The following is a 23,245-nucleotide window of genomic DNA, read 5'->3' as shown; positions in this document are numbered from 1 at the left end:
TCTCTATACCAATGCTCTTTCATTTCTTTTGTTTCAGCATAAAAATACTATATTTTCATACATCTGCATGACTCACTCCCTCATTTCCTTCAGCATTCTGCTCAAACACCAACTCTTAGACAGACTTTCATTGACCAATCATACAAAAGAGTGCCCACCTTGGCATGCTGATTATTCCCTACAATCCATGGGTTTTACCTTCTGAAAGAGACACCCATCTACTTATTCACCTTTTTATTGTCTGCCTCCTCAATTAAAACAAGATCTACGTGCTCATGTTATGCACTCATAGATTTTTCCACTGTAGTATCCTCTGCGAGTTGAACACTGCTTGCTCATAAAATATTTCAAATGAATGAATGACTAAATGAAGCGTAATTGGAATCACATACATGAAGAACATAGTTAAAATGGTACGAATTTCTGAAAGTAAAATAATATTTAGGAAAGGAATCAATCTGTTATAGATAAGAAAATAAATGTCATATAAATAACAAGTCATTTTCATATCTTCTAGTGTTGCCAATGGTTTTCTTCAGACAAACAGCTTAAATTTCCTCCCAAAGACTCTCCTCAGAGCCGACATCACTTCCTTATTCCTAAGGGTGTATATCAGTGGATTCAACACTGGCGTGACAGTGGTGTGTATGACTGCCACAAACCGTTCCTGTATTACAGAGGTGGCAGACATGGGGGGAATGTAGAGTAGTGCCACAGTTCCATAAAAGAGAGATACCACCATGAAATGAGAGGCACAAGTGGACAGAGCTTTGTGGAGCATACTGCAGGTCCGGCTCTTGAACAGAAGAAAGCCAATAATATAGAAGTAGGAGAGGAGGGTGAAGAAGCATGACGCCATTGCTAAGCTGCAAGTGACAATGAAAATGAGCCACTGATTGAGTCGTATGTCCCCACAAGCCAATTCTAGAAGGGGCTTCACATCGCAGAAGAAGTAATGGAGTTTTTGAGAGTGGCAAAAGTTCAGGCATGCAGTCATGACAGAATGCATCAGAGCATAAAAGAAGCTGATGAGCCAGGCCACAGCTGCCAAGAGATTACACATCTGAGAGTTCATGATAATAGTGTAATGAAGTGGGTAGCAGATGGCCACAAACCGGTCAAAGCCCATAATGGTCAGCAAGAGAGACTCAGTGCCCCCCAGAAAGTGGAAGAAGTGTAGCTGAGTGATGCAGCCTATGAAAGATATGGTTTTGTGAGTGGAAAGGAGGTTTGACATTAGTTTGGGCAGTGTCACTGAAGAATAGCAGATATCCAGAAAAGACAGATTTCCCAGGAAAAAATACATAGGGGAGTGGAGTCTTGGCTCTGAGATGACAACCACTAATATGGACCCATTTCCAAACAAGTCTATCACGTATAGAATGAGGAAGGTCATAAAGATTATCAGCTGCAGCTCCTGAATGGAAGTCAGTTCCAGCAAAAGAAACTCATTCACTGTAGTCATGTTCTCCATTGCTTTGAGAAGGAATAATAGTGATAATTAGTAAACTGTTCCAGTATACTGTATGGGTTAAATGAAGCAAGTTTGTCATCTGGAAGTTTATAAAGATGATCTATGTTCAATACAAGGATCAGGAATGCTAGCATTGAATTCATTTACAATATAAATAAGGAAAACAGAAATATATGACAAATTCTGAGTCAGTGTGATGTATGTGATACATAGAACTAAGAAGCATGTTCAGAGTGCTGAGTTAAACCTAAAAAGTATCTTATACGTAATAAAGGCAGATGTTCAATGAATATATATTAAAAAGTAAGAGAGTAGATTCAATTTTAACCTATTGATAGCATTAAAATTAATATATCTTTTTTTTGTTTTGTGAGGACGATTAGTCCTGCGCTAACATCTGCTGCCAATCTTCCCCGTTTTGCTCAGGAACACTGGCCCTGAGCTAACATCCGTGCGCATCTTCCTTTGCTTTATATGTGGGATGCCTACCACAGCATGGCTCACGAAGCAGTGTACAGGTCTGCACCTGGGATCCAAACCGGGGAACCCTAGGCCACCGAAGTGGAACATGCAAACTTAACTGCTGTGCCACCAGGCCAGCCCCCTAAAATTAATGTATCTTTTAAAAGGCTGTGAGTTGTACTTTTAAAAATTGAAATATTTTTAAACGGGGGTAACAGGCACACTTCTTATTTCTGGGTGCTGGTGGAAACACAGCAATAGATCTAAATCTCTTCACATCACTCTAAAAAAATGACTAAAGTTCCTCACAATCTTCATGAGACTAGAAGAGAGTTTGTTTGTGTGTGTGTGAGGAAGATTGGCCCTGAGCTAACATCTGTTGCCAATCTTCCTCTTTTTGCTTGTGGAAGATTGTCCCTGAGCTAACATCCATGCCAGTCTTCCTTTTCTTTGTATGTGGAATGCCATCCAGCATGGCTGGATGAGCAGTATGTAGGTCCATGCTCGGGATCCAAACCCGAGAACCCCAGGCTGCCCAAGCAGAGTGCGGGAACTTAACCACTGTGCCACTGGGCTGGCCCCTACAAGACAGTTTTTAAAACCCACAAACTTCAAATAATGTGTAGGCAGAGGGAAAACAAATCAGTGGAATTGCTGTTAGCAGTCACAAGAGAATGTCATAGCAGCAGGACTATTCATGCAGGATGCAAAAACCCAAAATGCTGAGACCTAGTAGCAAAATAACATTGAAAACTGCAGATAAACAAACACATGGTTAAGGAGAACAGATTACTGGTTACTAGAGGAAAAGGGAATGGGGGAGGGCAGACGGGGTAAAGGGGCAGATATGTGAGGTGACAGATAAATACTAGACTATTGGTGGTGAACACAATGCATTCTACACAGAGACTGAAATATAATAATGTACACTTGAAGTTTACACATTGTTTTAAGATAATATAGGCTCAATAAAATGATTAAGAAAGAAAATAGCAGAAAATAATCAATCCCAGAAAGAGAGTGCCTCACATTGAAAATGAATTTCTTGGGACTATCAGAAAAGAGCAAGTCAGGGTGCAGGCAACGATGAAGTGAAGAGAAAGACACGTTACTGCAAAGACATTCAAGGTAACAACAGAAGAGGGGACAAATGAGTCAAGAATCTGGGCAAAGTATCCTATCCTTTTTTCCCAGACAAACCTCCAGTTAATAACTTGTCCCTCAAAATTCAACTTATTCATATATGAACAATAAATAGGAAAATTTCTGCATCTATACGAAAGCTTAATAAAAAAAGAAAAAATAGAAAATCATGATTTCTCAAGAAAAGAAATCTTGCCTGAAAAAAGGTTTGTAGTGAAACATAAAACTGCATCACAACATTCCTAACCAAAGCAATTGAAGCTATAACAGAATGTTATCAATTTAACAGAAATTCAAATTAAAATACAATGATCAGTTATTTTGACAAAGATTGAAATGTTTGACAAGACATATTTTCTTGAGGGTGATAAACTACACAGAGGTGGGGATATCAACTGATTTAATCTCTAAGAGACAATTTGGCAATAACAATCAAAAATGATAATGCTCATGGACTCTAAAGTAGCAATTCCACTTCCTTCATTGTTCTTCAAATACGTTTGCAAATGTCAAAAGTTATATATTTACCATGATCTTTATTTAAGCATTACCATACAAAGGACTGCAAGCAAACTAAATGACCATAGGGGACTAGTAAAATAATTTTCAGTACATGAAAAATGTTAAAATGATCAAAGCAGCTCTCTTCATACTGTATTTAGTCACTAACACACAAAAAACCCAAACACACATGAATAAATGCATATGTGCAATTATACCTATTTTATACAAAATTTCAATGATTAAATTGATCAAGAAATTCAAAGCTTTTCCAGCCAAGGAAATGTGCCATAAGGCCACATGTTCCATCCTGTAATTTCAGCAACTTAAATTCAAGGAGATTTACAGTTACTCTCACTCACCCTTTCTAATGGTGTCAATTCCTTTCCATCAAAAAAAAATCTACGTCCAATTTAATCTCTTTTGTTCTGCTTATTAACCATGCCAATTCACCCTTCTCTTTACTCCTACATATAACCACAATGGAATATAAATATATATTTAGTGCATAAGGAAATCCAAGAATCAGGACATTATTGTAACCTATTCATTGCCTTATTGAATAAAATTAACAAAAAGATTTTCGCCTGCTCAAAGTCTTATATGATAAACATCTTATATTTAAGTGTAAGAATAAATCATAGAAGACTTGGCTTTAATTCCCATTCTGACCACAAAATATACAAGCTGAATCCCCTTTGACTCTCCCAAGAGATGCCCCAAACATAGACTTCTTGAGATATTATCCCTAAAGGGTGATTCTATTTTTTTCTCTTTCAACAAATAATTATTTTCTTATGTTTGGTGTGGTTATGAGAACATTTTGCAACATTTAACAAGAAGAAAAATAGTTGTGTAGAGCCAGTGTTGTTCACTAAAAGAGTAAAGAAAAGAACATACATACATAAAACAAAAAAAGGGACACAGCTCTTATCCTTGGAAGCTCTGACAGCTAGAGGGTACAAAGCGTGTCATAATTTAGAGAAATGTATTAAGCAACTGAAAGATGACAAAGTTTAAACTAAGCCACTTGGGCACAGAAAAGGTGCATGATTTAACCTGAGAAACGTCAAGAGAGAAAAAGAAAACAAGAACAAAAACCAGAATAGAAGTTTTATAGCCACCAAAATGAAATATAGATTATCCTCTTAGATCCTGGCTATGAATGGAAAGGAAACTGACAGAGATTTCTCTTAAAATCTGCCTGAGTCACAAGCATTCTCAATAACGATTAGTGTGGAGATGTATACAATTAAGATCACAGGCTCTGCAGGAAGATCTCTGGGAGTTAGAATCCTGACTCTGCTAGCAGTGTGACCTTGGTCAAGTTACTTAACATTTGTAGGCCCCAGATTTCCTTTCTGTAAATTGAAGATAATAATGGAAGCAATTCCATTTAATTGCTATGACTACTAAATAATATAGCATTTGTAAGTGAATAAACTCTATATAAGTGATTACATACACACACAAACAGACAACCACTGCTAATAAGAATTCTGAATAAGAAGTATGAAGTCCTTTTGCAAGGAGCAGGAAGAGAACCTGTGATATTAAGAATCACAGTCCAGAAAACTCAAATCACATATTTCCAGAATTTTAAGCAGCTCTACTGCAGGATGACACTTGCAAAAGGATCACTTTTTATCAAATCCAAAATATATTTTTCATGAATATTGACAAGCTGATTCTCAATTAACAAAAAAGAATAAGGAAACTTCCAATTCAAAATGGCAACAAGAGAGTTTCCTGAACTCATCTCTGCTCATGGACATACTTAATCTATAGCTACATAGGAAACAATTCCCTTTAAAAGAACACCAGAATCTAGCTGAATGACTCCTACACATAAGATGACTGAGGGGAAAAAACACACATCAAAATGGGTAGGAAAGGCTGAGACACAATCTTGTCAGAAACCCCTCCCTCAGCGTGGTGAAACACAATCGTGAGGGAAGTCACAACTCCTAGCTTCTCACTGAGGAGTAAAGGGTCTGGACCCCATCTCTGGCACCCCAACTTTGAAGACTTCCATCTGAGGAATGGGTCCCCAAAAATCCATCTCTGAAAGCCAACAGAGTTTGCATCCAGGAAACTCAGAAGTCTATGGAGAACTAAGAGACAGTTCTCAAAGGTCTTACAGGGACTCACTGCAGCTAACCCCACAAGACTCAGAACAGAGGCAGCAGACTGAAACATGTCGAGTCTTTCCATGAAACAGGCATATTTGCTTATCTGAAAAGCTTGGCCTGAGGGGCAGGCTTCTAATTTAACACACATCTAGGGGCTAAATGCAATACGCTGCATAGACCCACGGGCCCAGCTGGGGCCATCTTTGTGCTCTTCCTCTGGCTCATTCAGGTCACCAATATTCCCCACCATCCAGGGGATGCCCTTTGATCACCTGTCTCTAGTGGCCAGGAGAGGTTACATTTTCAGGTCCCACAGAACTGTAAAAAAGAGAGAAACAGTTCTTAACTGGCCAACCATGACACAACACAGAAGCGTCAAACAGAAATACCCAATCTTTCTGTGAAAGACGCCTATTTGTTTCTTTAAAAAGGTACTGCTTAAGGTGCAGGCTTCTAATTTAACACACATCCAGTGACCAAGTGAAATCTTCTGCAGAGACCAGGGAGACCAACGCATGAAATCTTCACGTTCCCCCTCTTCCTTGCCCCAGGTCATCACTGTCTCTGAGAAAGAAGCTTGTGTATATTTCTAGTGCCCTGTCCTTTTCAGCTGCTAATCAATGGACACATTCCCTGAGAGCTTGTATCTGGGGATTAGTGTGGCTTGTATTCATGGGTTTACCAGAACAGTCACAAACAAAAAGTGGTTCTTAACTGGCTATTACCCAAGGGCTCAGTGCAGAGGAAGCAGATAGAAATACCCATCTCACAGACTCAGGATGCTGACAGATCTTGGTACACTCTCATGTATTGGAAGTCACTGAGAACAAAGAAGGCTGCTTGGCCAATCACAAAGTTTTATGCGACAACCAAGAGCTAGGGTAGAGTTGAATGACAAGATTCATCACCTATATGAAGCCACTCCTTCAAGACTAGTAGAGGTGGCTGTTTTATGTAATACATAGAAACCAGTTCAGAGAATCAAGGAAAATGAAGAAACAGAGGACTGTGTTCCAAATGAAAGAACAAGATAAAATCTCAGAAAAAAAGATCTTAATGAAACAGAGAGAAGTGATTTATCTGATAAAGAGTGCAAAATAAAGGTTACAGAGATGCTTACCAAAGTCAGGAGAACAATGCATTAAGTAAAAATTTCAAAAAAGTGAGATTTTCAACAAAGAGGTAGAAAATATAAGAAAGTGTCAGTCAGGAATCAAAGAGATGAAGAATATGATAACTAAAGTGAAAAATTCAATAGAAGGGTTCAAGAGCAGACTAGATGAAGAAGAAAAAAGGATAAGTATTCTCAATGCACACCATGGAATTCATTCCATCAGAGGCGAAAAAAGAAAAAAGGATGAAGAAGGATAAAGATAGCCTAAGGGACTTATAGGACAACATCTAGTGAACCAATAGTCTCATTATAAGGGCCCCTGAAGGAGAAGAGAGAGAGAAAGGGGCAGAAAGCTTACTTCAAGAAAAAATGGCTGAAAACTTCCCAAACCTTGGTAAGGAAACAGACATCCAGATCCCAGAAGCTGATAAATTCCCAAATAAGATGAACCCAAAGAGACTCACACTAAGATATATCACAACTAATTTTTTAAAAACAAAAAATAAGAAGTGAATCTTATAAGCAAAAAGAGAATAACACATTGTTATGTACAAGGGAACCCAATACATCTATCGGCATATTTTTCATCAAAAACTTTTCAGGCCAGAAGGGAGCGGCATGATATATTTAATGTGCTGAAAGAATAAAACTGCCAACCAAGAATACGCTACCCTGCAAACTTGTCGTTCACAATAAAAGAAAAGATAAAGAGTTTTCTAGACAAGCTATGGCTAAAGGAGTGCAGCACCTCTAGACAGTACCACTTCACTTCCTAGAATCACAAGTTCTTCTTCATATGAATCTTCTTCAAAGTAATGTCATCCTTTTGTCTCTTCTCTGTAGATCTTCCATATACTATTTCCACCTTCCTTTTATCTACTCCCGATGAGATAGTGTGCTTCCTGCTGGTCATTCAGCATTCCTAATACAGGTTTAAATTTCCCTTTGATCCCTTGAATCTTCTGGAAGACACTTTGTGTTCTTCCTTTTCTGTTGTTCTCTTCTATTCCTTCACCTTGGCTGTTAGAGTAGTTATCTTTATCTCAATGTGATGATCACTGAAAAATTGCTCAGGATTTTAACCTTACTTTTGTCTCTTTTTACTTTTGCTTCTCACCTGTCCTTGACAATTTTTAGTATTTCTTCTATCTTTCATCTTTATTTTTCTTCTCTTTTTTTTACTTTAGGCATTACCTTTTTCCGATTCTTCCTTAATAATATTTCTGATTTCAGTCCATAGTTCTTCTTATTGGTAATTAAGTTGAAAAACACAAATCTGTTTTTTATGTGGACTTTAAATTCATTGGGAATGTTATATTTCGGCACTTTTAATTTTTAGTGCTCTTCTCCAGATTTATTCTGATATTTGATATTAACTGCTTGTGGTCAGTTCCACAATCCACTCCTGATAGTATTTTACCAGAGAGACTAGAGCTTCTACTTGTTTGACTACAAACCAGTTTTAATATCTTTAGAAGATTGATATCCTATCAAGCATCTTTCCAACCACAGTGATATGAAACTAGAAATCAATTACAAGAAAAAAGCTGGAAAATTCACTAATATGTGGGGATTAAACAATATGTTACTGAACAACCAATGGGTCATGGAAAAAGTAAAATAGAAATAAAAAAATATCTTGATATTCACTATATCTTGAGACAAATGAAAATGGAAATCCTGCATACCAAAATTTACAAGATTAAGCAAAAGCAGTTTTAAGAGAGAAGTTCAAAGCAATAAACACCCCCATTAAGAAAGATCTCAAATAAAGAACCTAACTTTACACATCAAGAAACAGGAAAATAACAACAAACTAAGCCCAAGATTATTAGGCAAAATTAAATAACAAAGAGCAGAGCATAAATAAATAAAATAGAAACTAAAAGAAACCACTAGAAAATACTAATAAAAATAAGAGCTAGCTTTTATGAAAAAACATATAAAATAGACAAAACTTTAGCTAGACTCCCCAAGAAAAACAGAATGAAGGCTCAAATAAATAAAATAAGAAATGAAAAAGGAGTCGTAACTAATACCACAGAAATACATAGGATCGTAAGAGAATATTCTGAACAATTATTTGCCAAAAGCTGGTCAACCTAGACAAAATAGATAGATTCCTAGAAACATACAACCTACCAAGACTGAATCATGAAAAAAAAAATGTGAATAGGCCGATTAGTAGTAAGGCGATTGAATCAGTAATCAAACAACTCTCAACAAACAAAAGCCCAGGACTAGATGGCTTTATTGGAGCCAGCATTATCTTGATACCAAAGTCAAAAAAGGATGTCACAAAAATAGAAAAATACAGGCCAATATCCCTGATGAAAATAGATGCATATATCCTCAACAAAATATTAGCAAACTAAAGTCAACAATACCTTAAAAGCATCATGCATCGTGATCAAGTGGAATTCATTCCATTTATGAAAAGATGGTTCAACATCTGCAAATCAATCAACATGATCCACCATAGTAACAAAATGAAATATAAAAATCATATTATTACCTCCATTGATGAAGAAAAAGAATTTTACAAAATTCAACATCCATTTGTAATTAAAGCTTTCAACAAAATGGGTATAGAGAGAATTTACTTCAACATAATAAAGGTCATATATGACAAGCTCACAGCTAAATCATATTCAACAGTGAGAAACTGGAAGCTTTTCTGCTAAGATCAGGAGCAAGTCAAGAATGCCCACCCCTGTCAAATTTGTTCAACATAATACTGGAATTCCTAGACAGAGCAATTAGGCAAAGAAAAAATAATCAAAGCCATCCAAATCAGAAAGGAATAAGTAAAATTGTCTCTTTTTACAGATGACAAGATCATATATAGCATATCTTAAAGTCTCTATGGAAAATCTGTTGGAACTCACAAACAAATTCAGTAAAGTTTCAGGATGCAAAATTAACATACAAAATACAAAAATCATGGGGCCAGCCCAGTGGCACAGTGGTTAATTTTGCACATCCTTCTTCGGTTGCCTGGAGTTCCCAAGTGCACACCTATGTACCACTTGTTAAGCTATGCTGTGGCAGGCATCCCATATATAAAGTAGAGGAAGATGGGCATGGATGTCAGCTCAGGGCTAATCTTTCTCAAAATAAATAAATAAATAAATAAAAGAAAAAATTTTAAAAATTTCTATTTCTATAGCTAATAATGAACTACCAAGAAAACAAATGAGAAAGTAATCCCATTTACAGTATCATCAAAAATAATAAAATACCTAGGAATAAATTTAACCAAGGAGCTGAAAGACCTATAAGATGCTAATGAAATAAATTTAGGAAGACACAAACAAATGATAAGATATTCTGTGCTCATGGATTGGAAGATTTAATATTGTTAAAATGTCAATACTACGCAAAGTAATCTACAGATTCAATGCAATCTTTATCAAAATTCCTATGGCATTTTTCACAGAAATATAACAAAGAGCCCTAAAATTTGTGTGGAACCACAAATGACCCTAAACAGTGAAAGCAATCTTGAGAAGAACAGATCTGGAGGCATCACGCTTCTTGATTTCAAACTATCTTACAAAGCTAGAGAAATTGAAACAGTATGGTACTGGCATAAAGTACACGTGTAGACCAATGGAATAGAATAGGGAGCCAAGAAATAAATGCATGCATATACTGTCAATTGATTTACAACAAAGGAGACAAAATATACCAGGGGAAAAGCATAGTCTCTTTAAAAAATGGTGCTGGGAAATCTGGTTGGCCACATGCAAAAGAATGAAACTGAACCACTATCTTACACCAAACACAAAAGTCAATTCAAAGTGGATTAAAAACCAAACAGGAAACCTGAAATCATAAAATTCTCAAAAGAAAACATAAATGGTAAGCTTCTTGACAGTGTCCTTGGCAGTAATTTTTTGGACTTAACATCAAAAGTAAAGGCAAGAAAAGCAGAAAATAAACAAGTGGGACTACATCCAACTAAAAATCTCCTGTACAACAAAGGAAATCATCAATAAAATGAAAAGGCAACCTATGGAATGCGAGAAACTATTTACAAATTATATACCTGATAGGAAGTTAATATTCAAAATATATAAGGAATTCATAGAACTCAATAAAAAAAATCTGATTTAAAAATGGGCAGAGGATCTGAATGGACGGTTTTCCAAAAAAAACATACAAGTGACTAACAGGCACGTGAAAAGGTGCTCAACATCACTAATTGTCAAGAAAATGCAAATCGAAACCACAATGAAATACCACCTTATGCATATGAGAATGGCTATTATCAAAAAGACAAAAACAACAAGTGTTGGTGAGGCTGGAACAAAGGAAACACTTGTGCACTATTGGTGGGAATAAAAATTGTTTGCCCCACTAACAAAATTAATATGGAGATTCCTCAAAAATTAAATACACAACTACCATATGATCTATCAATTTCACTTTTGAATATTTATCTGAAGAATACAAAAACACTAATTTAAAAATATATATGCACCCCTATATTCATCACAGCATTATTTACTATAGCCAAGATATGGAAATAACCAAGTGTCCATCCATGGATGAATAGTTAAAGAAAATGTGAAATCTACATACAATGGAATTTTATTCAGCCATAAAAAAGAAGGAAATCCTGCATTTCTGACAATATGGATGGACTTTGAGGGGCGTTATACTAAATGAAATGTCAGAGAAAGACAACCAATTTATTTGTCTTTGTAATTATTTGTCTTTGTAATACGAGTAATTTGTATTTGTAATGTAATGTGTTCACTTATATGTGAAATCTAAAAACATTAAAAAAACAACATAGATAAAGAGAACAAATTGGTGGTTCCCAGAGATGGTGGGGGCGGGGGAAGAAATGGGGGAAGGTGGTCAAAAGTGCAAACTTCCAGTTATAAATAAGTCCTGGGATGTAACGTACAGAACGATGACTTTAGCTAGTAATACGATATTGTATTTTTGAAAGTTGCTAAGAGAGTAATCTTAAAGGTTCTCATCACAAGAACAAAAAGCAGTAACTATGTGTGGTGATGGTAGTTAACTAAACTTATTGTGGTGACCATTTCACAATATATACATGTACCAAATCATTGTGTTGTACAACTAAAGGTAATACCATGTTATATATCAACTATACCTCAATAAAAAATAAATAGAGATCCATGTAAGCTCCAAACAATTTAATAAAAAAATGAATAATAATTGATGGAAAGGACTTTCCATTTTTGCATCCTGTCAAAGCTATTGTGAATAAAACCATATGCTACAGGGGCTGGCCCCGTGGTCGAGTGGTTACGTTCGCGCGCTCCACTGCAGGTGGCCCAGTGTTTCGTTAGTTCGAATCCTGGGCGCGGACATGGCACTGCTCATCAGACCACGCTGAGGCAGCATCCCACATGCCACAACTAGAAGAACCCACAACGAAGAATACACAACTATGTACCGGGGGGCTTTGGGGAGAAAAAGGAAAAAATAAAATCTTTAAGAAAAAAAAAAAGAACCATATGCTACAAACGTAAGCATGGGCAATTAAACCAAGAGAGCAGATCAGGTACCATAGAAACAGGAATATTTATTTTTGAATTTTGGTGTTTGAGAGATATGGTATTACATATCAGTGGTGACTGTGTAGGAAAAGCTCGTGCTGGAAAACTGACCACTATTTAATGAAAAAACAGAAGTTTTTAAAAGATTATTGTTTCATGTCATCTCTTCCCTTTTCCTAAAAATTACATGTGTATTGTAGATGTGAATGTAAAAAGTAAAAATTTTAAATATTTTGAATGATATATAGGAGAATATCCTGATGGCATGAAAAAATCAAAATCATTGAGGGAAAAGTGACGGCATTTGAACTATGTTAAAATTTTTAAAAATTGTGTATAAAAGAGACACCATTAACAAAGGGAAAAATAAGACAAAATAAAAAAGGACATTTACTGTATATACAGCAAAAAAGGAATATGAGCACCCAGAATATACAAAGTACTCTTTCTAATCCTTGTATATTACATATATAAAGGGCTACCCTAAAGCAATAAGGAAGAAACCAACAAATGGAAAAGTTTACAAAGAACAACAAAGACAATTCAGAGAAAGGAAGCCAAATGACTAATAAACATATGAATATAGGCTTAACTCCCTGAAAACAAAAATAGTCATATTAAAACAGCATTGAAATATGGTTTAATGTCCACAAGTTGAGTGAAAATCAAAAGTGATAGAAGTGAATGAGAAGAATCCATTAACTCTTGGCAGGGCCTAAGTCGATTTGATCACTTTGGAGAGCAATCTGGTCATATCTAGGATGATGAGAACTGTGCATACCCTAAAATTCAGTGATCACATTTAAGAATGTGCTCTAAAGAAACTCCCAGATCTTTACACAAGGGGCACAAAGAGAATCATTGTTGCAGTGCTCATAACAGGAAGAAATTGGAAATAACCAACCTCCTATCAAAAAGACAATTGTTTATTCACACAAAAAATAGAATTCTCTGTAACAGTTACAATGAATAAACTACTTTGCTCTCTTTCTAAATATCTATTTATATGTATAAATCTGCTTAGATAAATGTAAGAAGTAATGTTTAATTAAAAAAAATATCAAGTAGAGGACATTTGATGTAAAGCCTCTTATTTGGAGTTGAAAAGCTTACAAACACTTTCTCTATATTGTAAAAGGATAAACACATTTGTAATACAAATATTGAAATATTATGAATTATATATATATTATATTCTATATGACAATATATGTGTAATAATATGTAATATATATATGAAATTATGTATAACATTATAACATATTTGTATATAACATTGCCCTGTGAAAATGAAAGGAAAATGAGAATTTAGTGCTATTAACTATTTATAATCCTAAAAGTTTATATACTATGACTTACTTATCTTCCTCCATCAAATTCCTCAATGTATGAAAAAAAGCACATTATTATTAACATGAATTCTTAAAAACATCAAAAATTGAATCTGTCTGTGACTTGTATAATTATGAATGCACTAGTCTACGACATATATATATATGGCTTTCTCAGGTAAATAGAAGTAATTGGTGACTATTTGTGGAAATACCAGACCACTCACTAGACATAGACCAGAATATTTGAGAGGAAACTATATGATAATAGTTGAAAATTGTCCTCCACAACGTATGATTTATTGCATGAGTGCAGTAACTTTTCATGTCATAAATATTACAATATAAATATCAAAAGAAAAAACGAAAAATATCTGTCTAGTGTTGTGTAAACCGGATAAACTTCAGTCTTTAATTCAATTCGAGCAGTGCGAATAGGAGGCTGTTTTATAACAGGATATTGTCCTCATCACAAAAATGATCAGGCCAGGTAAACCAAACAATTGATAAATAAGTCAACGTGTATTATAATGATTATCTGCATGTCGTGGCGCTTTCAGGATCTGCCTAGAGACATAATATACACCTAGGAGCGTTTCCACAATCCCTCTCCCTTTGCAACAGTGTAACTCTCTTCAGTCTTCTGTAGACTCTCCTGAGTCTGGAAATAAATCATTAGCAGCAGAACTGTACTACAGGAAATATTTAAAGAAATTCTTTGGACAAAAGAAAAATGATATCAGATGGAATTCAGTTTCTCTATGAAGGAATAGAGTGCCAGAAATGGTAAATATATAAGTGTAAAAGGCATGTTTTTCATTTTTAACATCTTTAAAATATAATTGATTCTTTAAAGAAAAATTATTAAATGTACTGTGTAATTAAACACATGACATTAAAAGCACAAAGAATGAGAGGGAAACAGACATATAGGCATACCTTATTTTATTGTGCTTTGTTTTATTGTGCTTCACATATTTTGCTTTCTTTTTTATTGGGATACCATTGGTTTATAACATATAAATTTAATACGTATATCACTATAGGCTATATCATTTTTATCACCAAGTGTCAACTGCCATCTGTCATGGTACACATGTGCCCCTTTACCCATTTTGCCCTCCCCTTCCCCTCCTTCCCCTCTGGTAACCACCAATCTGTTCTTTGTATAGATGTTTTTGCTAGTTTATCTTCCACGTATAAGTGAAATCATATAGTATTTGTCTTTCTCCACCCTATTTATTTTGCTTAGCATAATACCCTCAAGGTCTATCCATGCTGTTGCAAATGGAAGGATTTCATTTTTTTATGGTTGAGTAGTATTCCATTATGTGTGTATATGCATATATATACACCACATCTTTATCCCTTCACCCATTGATAGACACTTAGGTTGTTTCCAAGTCTTGGCTATTGTGAATAATGCTGCAAGGTACACAGTTTATGTATCTTTTCAGATTAGTGTTTTTGTGTTTTCTGGATAAATACCCAGAAGTGGAATAGCTGGATCTTATGATAATTCTATTTTTAATTTTTTGAGGAATTCCCATACTGTTTTCCATAGTGGCTATACTGTTTTACATTCCCACCAGCAGTGTGGGAGGGATGCCTTTTATTCACATCCATCTCCAACACTTATTTATTATTTTTTTAGTAATAGCCATTGTGACGGATGTGAGGTGATATCTCATTGTGGTTTTGATTTACATTTCCCTTTTAATTAGTGATGTTGCACATCTTTTCCTGTGCCTTTTGGCCATTTGTATATCTTCTTTGGACTATTTTGTGACAGACAGCTAAAGAATTAATATAGACTAGAGGCAGGACTGTGAATGTGTACTGTTGGTCATCTCAAGTGAATACAAAGTATTTCTGATCCTTCTTGCTAATGATTAGTGAAAGTCATGCATTCACCAAATCTCTAACCACAGCCACCAAGTATAGCCAACTCTGTTATACAATCCGTCCTTGTAAATGACTAGTGGGTGGTCCTGTGTAAACACTAAACTTACTGTGAGATGGATTTAGACAAGTGATCTTTTTATCATCTGACTTTCATACAGCAACCTCTCCCTCAGGCTTACAGAGAATCATAACAATATTTTGGGCGACCCGTTGTCATGTTAGTTAAGATTCTATATCCAAAAGCTCTTAAGAGATTTGGGTACTTCCCTTTCCAAGGTATATAACTATTCAGGTCATGGGCCATAGATCTCTTTTGGGTAAGAACTAGAAAAATTGCCACCACAAATGCTTTCCATGACATTGCAGGAAGGTTCCCCAAAGGGACCCTGCATCTCCTTCAACTGATATGCTTTAAGAACTGGGTCAGGTATGGAAATTGAGTAAGAAATCATGATTTTTTCCATTGAGGTGGCTGATATCAGCCTTCCACTCACCCCTTCTTAACACATACCAAGCAATCAATATTCTTCTTGGTTTGCATAGAACTTTTCTTATGATATATTTTCTGTAACCATAGATCCATGCAGGTCAGAATCGCCCAATATTCATTTCTACTTTGTTAGTTGTTACACTAATTTTATCCATTTTTGTCTCTGTTAATCACATCTCTAAGGAAATGTGGTGCTTCTGTCCACCATGAATTAGCTAGCTACAATTGGTCAACGTCAATACATTATCAGAATTACTTAAGGCTGTAAATAGTAGAATAATTTATGTAGTGTCTGTGTGTTTGTGCGTAAGAGAGAGACATAGAACCAGAGTATAATGACTTCAAACACCAACCTCTTGGAATTAAACCAAACTCCACAAGATTGCCACCACTCCAGACACTAGCCACAAGTTTGGGGGCTCCCAGACCACTCCCATTTCCAACTATCTGGTTACAAATTTGGAGGTTACTAGATCCTTGGGTTTGATAATTTGCCAGAATAACTCACAGAACTCAGGAAAGTGCTGTACTTGTGATTACAATTTTATCATAAAAAGGGATATAAATCAATCAGCCAAAAGAAGAGACACATAGGGAAAACTCTGGGAGAATCTCAAATGCAAAGCTTCTTTGTCTTCAAAATGTGTTACCTTCCTGACATATTGATATTTGTATTATTTAGTGTTCTCCAGAAAAGGAGAGTCAATAGAATATATGTATCTCTATCAAAAATGTATAAAGTATTGCCAACCACAGAAGCTCACTTGAGCTTTGACGTCCAGAGGTTTTACTGAGGTTACATTACAAGTGTATGATTGACTGAGTCATTGGCCACACAGCTGAACTCAATGTCCAACCTCCCTCTTCTCTTAGAGGTCAGGCTAATATCACCATGACTCAAAGCCCAAAACGTCTAATTACATGGTTGGTCTTTGTAACAATAACATACCCCATCTGAAGCTACAGAGCCCACCATCAGTCACCTTATGAGCATAAACTCAGGTGTGATCCAAGTGACTCATGAATAACAAAGATACTGCTATCACTTGATAAATAACAAGAGTGTTAGAAACTCTATGCCAAAAACCCAGGAGACAGAACAGATAAATTTTTTATTATATAATAGGTAGCTACCCTCATCCCTCCCTATCCTTCTTACCACCTTTTAGTTCTCCATAGCACTTAATTACCCTTGCATGTGTACTTATGAATTTGTTTATTGTGTGTCCTCTAATATACTAAATTTTAAGTTTCATGAGATTGTGGAATTTGTTTTGCTCACTCCTATGTTTTCTGCACCTACTACACTGCCTAACATCATATATACTCAATGACTATCTCTTACATAAATAAATAAATGGATGAATAAAAACTGGACAAATAATAATTAAGCACAAGTCAGTGCAAAACATTGTTACAAGTGCTACAATTAGCTGAGAAGAAAATAAAAATCAAGTAGACTACTCATTTATTTCAATTAAAGGATGAAACTCTTAATGGAAATCAAACATAAGTCTGTTTAGTCCCAGTGGTGCTGCTGGCAGTCTTTAAACAACTTCCTCACAAAGATTTTCTTCAGTGCCAACATCACTTCTTTATTCCTAAGAGTGTATATCAGCGGATTCAGCACTGGGGTGACTGCACTGTATGTGATGGCCACCATCCGGTCCTGAATCATGGAGGTGGCTGAGGCAGGACGAATATATGTGAAGCCCACAGGTCCATAGAAAAGACATACCACCGTGAAATGGGAGGCACAAGTAGAAAGAGCCTTGCGGAGTATTCTGCAGGACTGATTCTTGAACAGAAGGAAGCCAATAATATAGAAGTAGGAGAGAAGAGTCAGGAAGAAAGCTCCCATGGATATGCTGCCTGTGACAACAGAAAGAAGCCACTGATTGAGTAGTGTGTTACTACAGGCTAGTTCCAAGAGGGGCTTGACATCGCAGAAGAAGTGATTGAGTTTTTGAGGGCGGCAAAAATTCAGGCGTGCAGTCATGACAGAATGCATCAGAGCGTAAAAGAAGCTGGTGAACCAGGCCACAACTGCCAAGAGAATACACATCTGGGGGTTCATGATGACAGCGTAGCGAAGTGGATTGCAGATGGCGACAAAACGATCAAAGGCCATGATAGCCAGTAAGATGGACTCTGTGCTTCCCAGAAAGTGGAAGAAGTGTAGCTGAGTGATACAGCCCAGGAAAGATATGGCCTTGCGAGTAGAGAGCAGGTTTATAAGTACCTTGGGTAGTGTCACTGACGAATAGCAAATGTCAAGACAAGAAAGGTTTCCCAGGAAAAAATACATTGGTGAGTGGAGTTTGGATTCCAAAATAACAACCACTAAAATAGCTCCATTTCCAACCAAGTTTATCAGGTAAATAATTAAGAAAATCACAAAGAAGAAAGGCTGCAGCCCCTGAACACTGGTCAGGCCAAGTAAAAGAAACTCACTCACTGTAGTGACATTTCCCATTGCTTTGGGGAGTAAATGGAACATTAGCAATGAGTTAATTTTTCTGAACTTTTAACTTTACACTATGGGAGTTAAATAAAGCAATTTTACTATTTGTTAGAACCTAGAGGTGAGCTACAATGTGAAGAATATTTAGGAGGAGTAAAGTAAATTTACTTACAAGAAAATTAAGGAAGACTAACACATCTAATATATTCTTAATCAGTAAAATGACAGATTAATGAGAGCAGCATATTATGAACAAATCATATATAGATAAATGGTGTCTTTTTTAAAATTGGGAAACAAGACATGACCATAAACTCACATATGACATTAAAATTAGAGGTTAGACAAATTTAAAACGTACAAACAAGGGGAATAGTTAGTTGTTCTGCTTACGAGTCTAGGTTCTGGCAGTAACACAGATGTAGTCTAGTGAGGATTCTCCCCTTCTTCTAAGATGCATAAAAGCCACAGGAAATTAACAGATCCCTCCTGAGAACCGAAACTTGCTGTCAAATTAAGAGACATAAAACTCATAAACTTCATATACTGTGTAAGTAGAGGGGATACAAAACAGCATAATTATATCAGTAGTCACAAGATTGCAACATGGCAGTGGGGCCATGGGTATAGTTGAGAAAAACTTGAGATAGTGACAAGTCTTACCAGTAGGAGAACTTTGAAAACACTCCAAAATTTTCAGCCCCAGAAGGAGAGTGCCCCACAGTTAGTTGAATTTCTACAGGGCAAGGGAATTAGAATGAGGGACTTCATAAGCACTGAGGGAGATAGACAGAAAAGCCATAGGAAATATAAGAAGAATAAAGAAATCCTTGCCCTCTCTAATAGAATACAATCACCACCGTACCAAAAGAAGAGGGAGCCCTTGAACTGAGGAATTGGAAAAACTACATGATACATTCTCCTGACCCAGGGAAACTAAGATTCTCCTACTAATAATCATAGTGCAATGTAAGCTCCCAATAAAATATCTTCATAAATTGACAGAAATAATGAATAGTCAAATTTACAATTGTAATAAGAAGTTTTAACACATCTCTCTATACCTAAGAGAAGAATCAACCAAAAAGTCAGGAAAGATATAAATATCTGAACAACATAATTTACAAATTTGATTAATATACATACATAATACTTAACCCAACAAGAAAATAATTCACACACTCACAAAACAGAAACTGAGAGAATTCATCACTACACTAAAATATACACTAAAGGAAGTTCTTTGGGCAGAAGGAAAAGATCCTAAGCAGAAGAATGGAAGTGCAAAAAGAAATGAAGCACATCAGAAGGGGTGTCTGTGTACATCCAAGAAAAGATGACTCTAGAAAGGTGACAAATGACTGTACAATGCAATGATGATTATGACTTGTGGATTTTAAGGCCATGCCAATACAATGCACAAACAGAAAAAGTAAAATAATTCATGTTATTTCCAACTGCACATTGAACATTTACAAAATCAGCCATAGGCTGAGTCTTTAAAAAAAAGCTTCATAAATTTCAAAAGATTACACCATTCAAAGAATGTGCTTTGCCTATGGTGGAATTAGAAAACAACAAGAAAGAGATACCTAGAAACTCACTAAACATGAGCAATTAAGGAATGCACACCTAAATAGTTCATGGATAAAAAGAGAAATCCAAACAGAAATTAGAAAATATTTTTAAATAAATAATAATGGAGATTAGACATATCAAAATTTTTGTTATGCAGCTAAATGAATAAAGAAAGGAAAAAAATTTGGCCTTAAATTCATATGTTAGAGAGGAAGAAATACTGAAAATCAGCATCCTAAACTTTCTTTTCAAAAAGCTTAACAAGTGAGTGAATTAATCAATAAAACTAGTAACTCAAACCTAAAGAAAGTACAAGGAAGGAAATAATGAAAATAATAACATGAATCTTTGAAATAGAAAACAAAAGCTCACTAGAGAAAAGTCAATAAAGTCAAAATTTAGTTATTTGAAAAGATTAGTGAAAGTAATAAACCCCAGTAAGACTGTTAGAGACTCAAATTACCAGTTTAAAAGGTAATATCACTTCAGATATTATCCATCTCAAAAATTATAAGAAGTCATTGTGAACAACTATATGCCATGAATTTGATAATTTAGATGACAATTTAAATTACAAATTACTTCAAACCAAAAGTAAATTACAAAAACTGATAGTAAAAGAAAGAAAATTTTAGTTCGATATCTATATAGGAAACTAGAGGTGTTATTTAAAATCTTCCCCAAAGTAAAACACCAATTCCAGATTTCACTGGTGAATTCTACCAAATAGTTAAGGAAGAAATCATAACAAATTCTTCCAAAGAAAGAAAAAGTGAATGCGTCTCAACTTCTTTTATAAGGCTAGCATAACCTTGATACCAATACTTGAAAAAAGACTTACTAGAAAGGAAAATTTCAGACTAATTTCTTTCATGAATATAGATACAAAATCCATTTCTTACTATCTCCTATACCATTCTGTTTGTGCAAGTCACTCTCATTACTCATTTGGATTATTGGAATGACGTCGTTTCTAGTTTTGTCCAACCCCTATTTTCAAGATAGCATCAAGGATTATTCTGTTAAATATAAGTGTAAGGCTCTAAGCTCTCTAATGGTTTCCATCTTATTCAGAGTAAAAATTCAAAGTCAAGACAGTAACCTACAAGATCCTACATGATGACCTCTATTTACTTTCTGCAATTGCGTCCACTCTTCCCCTTGATTCCTCAGCCACACTGACCTCTATGCTCTTCCTAGAATGCGTAATCACACTCTCTTGTCAGGGTCTGTGCACCAGCTCTCCACTTGTCTGAAACACTCTTACACTTGGTAAATCCACATAACTAATTCCCACATGTCTTTCAGGTCTTTGCACTAATGCCTCCTGCTCAGTGTGGATTTCACTGATTGCACTACATTAGATTACCAAAAATAAAAAAAATCTTATTGCCTCATTCTTTTTCTAAAGATTTTATGTTTCCTTTTTCTCCCCAAAGCCTCCCTATACATAGTTGCATACTTTTAGTTGTGGGTCCTTCTGGTTGTGGCACGTGGGACGCCGCCTCAGCATGGCCTGACAAGCAGTGCCATGTCCGTGCCCAGGATTCGAACCAGTGAAACCCTGGGCCACTGAAGTGCAGGGCGGGAACTCAACCACTCGGCCACCAGCCAACCCCTATTGCCTCATTCTTTACTGCTATGTTCAATAGCACTTATCTTAACCCAGTGTATTGGATTTTATTAAACATGTCTTTTTTCTTCAACATGTCTTTTTTCTTCAACTTAAATGTGCCTGGAACATTTTTTGGTGCTCTCTTTATATTTACTCAATTAACTAACAAATTGTTGTTACATGTTCAGTGTTTGTCGACTATGAAAACTACCCTCAAGAGGTCAGATTTGTCTTTTTTCAAGCACTCTAATCTACAATCTACCTACAACATACTTCTTAATGTGGTGCTAAACTACAAAAGATTCTTTTAATTTTATCAGAGTACATGGCAACACAGAAAGTTAACAATGAACATTTGTAAATTAAGTAAACAATTTTTAGCCATATAAGTCCAGTTGTTTTAGCAACTCATTTTGGTCATGGACTGCTCTCAATGACAATAGTGATTCTTAATAATTAATTAGCATAAGTAAACAGTATTTAAAATTTAAGTAATTATATGATTCATAGACAAAAGTCTAGGAGCTGCATTCCATGAATATGGATATAGAAGAAACGTTCTAAGTGGAATTGTTGGTAGTGGAGAGAAGAATATTAATCTCAGGAATTATAAATGTAATTGGAAGACATTGTGACTTGTGCATACACTAAGGATTTGGGATATACTCATGTGAAAATACATAAGTAAATAGTTTCTACTACAGTTCTAAAAATTATTTTCCTTTTTCCTGCATAACGCCACCATCCTTCCCCCACTAAAAATAATACTACTGTAAAATTGTGTAAATATCTAATGCTAGATGCAATATAACATATTGTCTAACACTAGAACTGGAATTGACTACCGTCATGAATACTAATTTCAATACATAATAAGATATTACTCACCTAATTCATTTCTCTCTGTCTCTCACTTTCTTCTTTCTTTTATCTTTCTGTATCTCTTTGTAATACACACGCATGCACACACACACATACACACCACTAAACAGATATACACTCAGATATTTAATCAAAACATACACCCATACTTGATCACAAAGAGAGTCTACCTTGAAAGAAACAAATGCTAATTTAAAAAAGCATAAATATGTATACATAAAGAGATTGGGAAAGTCAAAGCTTTACTAGCTAATGACTTATGCCATGAACTCACCTGCTGTTCCACTCTGTACTTTTCACAGTCTAAGTCAAAGAGTTTTGTCATTTACTCTCACTCATCCCTTCCAGCGATCTTAACTCTTTTTCATCAGAAAATTCTTCCTCTAAAGTAATATCACTTTTTCCTACTTACTCTCAGCCAATGTGTTCTGCACTTCTCTCTGTACATATTTATAATTAATATAAATTCTTGCTCAAAATAGTATCCAAAATCAGAGATCAGGTGTGTCTGTTGTCTCCTTGAATAAAATTATTAGAGAAAATTCTGGCTGCTCAAAGCCTCTTATATCCATTTTTATTTCAAACAGATTATATCTAAATGTAAGATTAAA

At 35.4% G+C, this 23,245-nt stretch overlaps 2 protein-coding genes across 2 annotated transcripts; both read right to left on the bottom strand.

The window, feature by feature from the left end:
* Positions 1–535: 535 nt before the first annotated feature.
* LOC106843463 (olfactory receptor 12D3-like) lies at positions 536–1,474 on the bottom strand. The gene has a single exon (XM_014860495.2). It carries the CDS (start codon positions 1,472–1,474, stop codon positions 536–538), a length of 939 nt encoding a protein of 312 aa, XP_014715981.2.
* A 16,140-nt stretch (positions 1,475–17,614) lies between these two features.
* Positions 17,615–18,571, bottom strand: LOC106843462 (olfactory receptor 12D3). Its single transcript, XM_014860494.2, has one exon. It carries the CDS (start codon positions 18,569–18,571, stop codon positions 17,615–17,617), a length of 957 nt encoding a protein of 318 aa, XP_014715980.1.
* Between the last annotated feature and the right edge of the window lie 4,674 nt (positions 18,572–23,245).

The sequence above is a fragment of the Equus asinus genome, chromosome 8 (assembly GCF_041296235.1).
Source record: "Equus asinus isolate D_3611 breed Donkey chromosome 8, EquAss-T2T_v2, whole genome shotgun sequence".
NCBI classification, from domain to species: Eukaryota; Metazoa; Chordata; class Mammalia; order Perissodactyla; family Equidae; genus Equus; species Equus asinus.
This window is presented reverse-complemented; position numbering and strand designations above follow the sequence as displayed.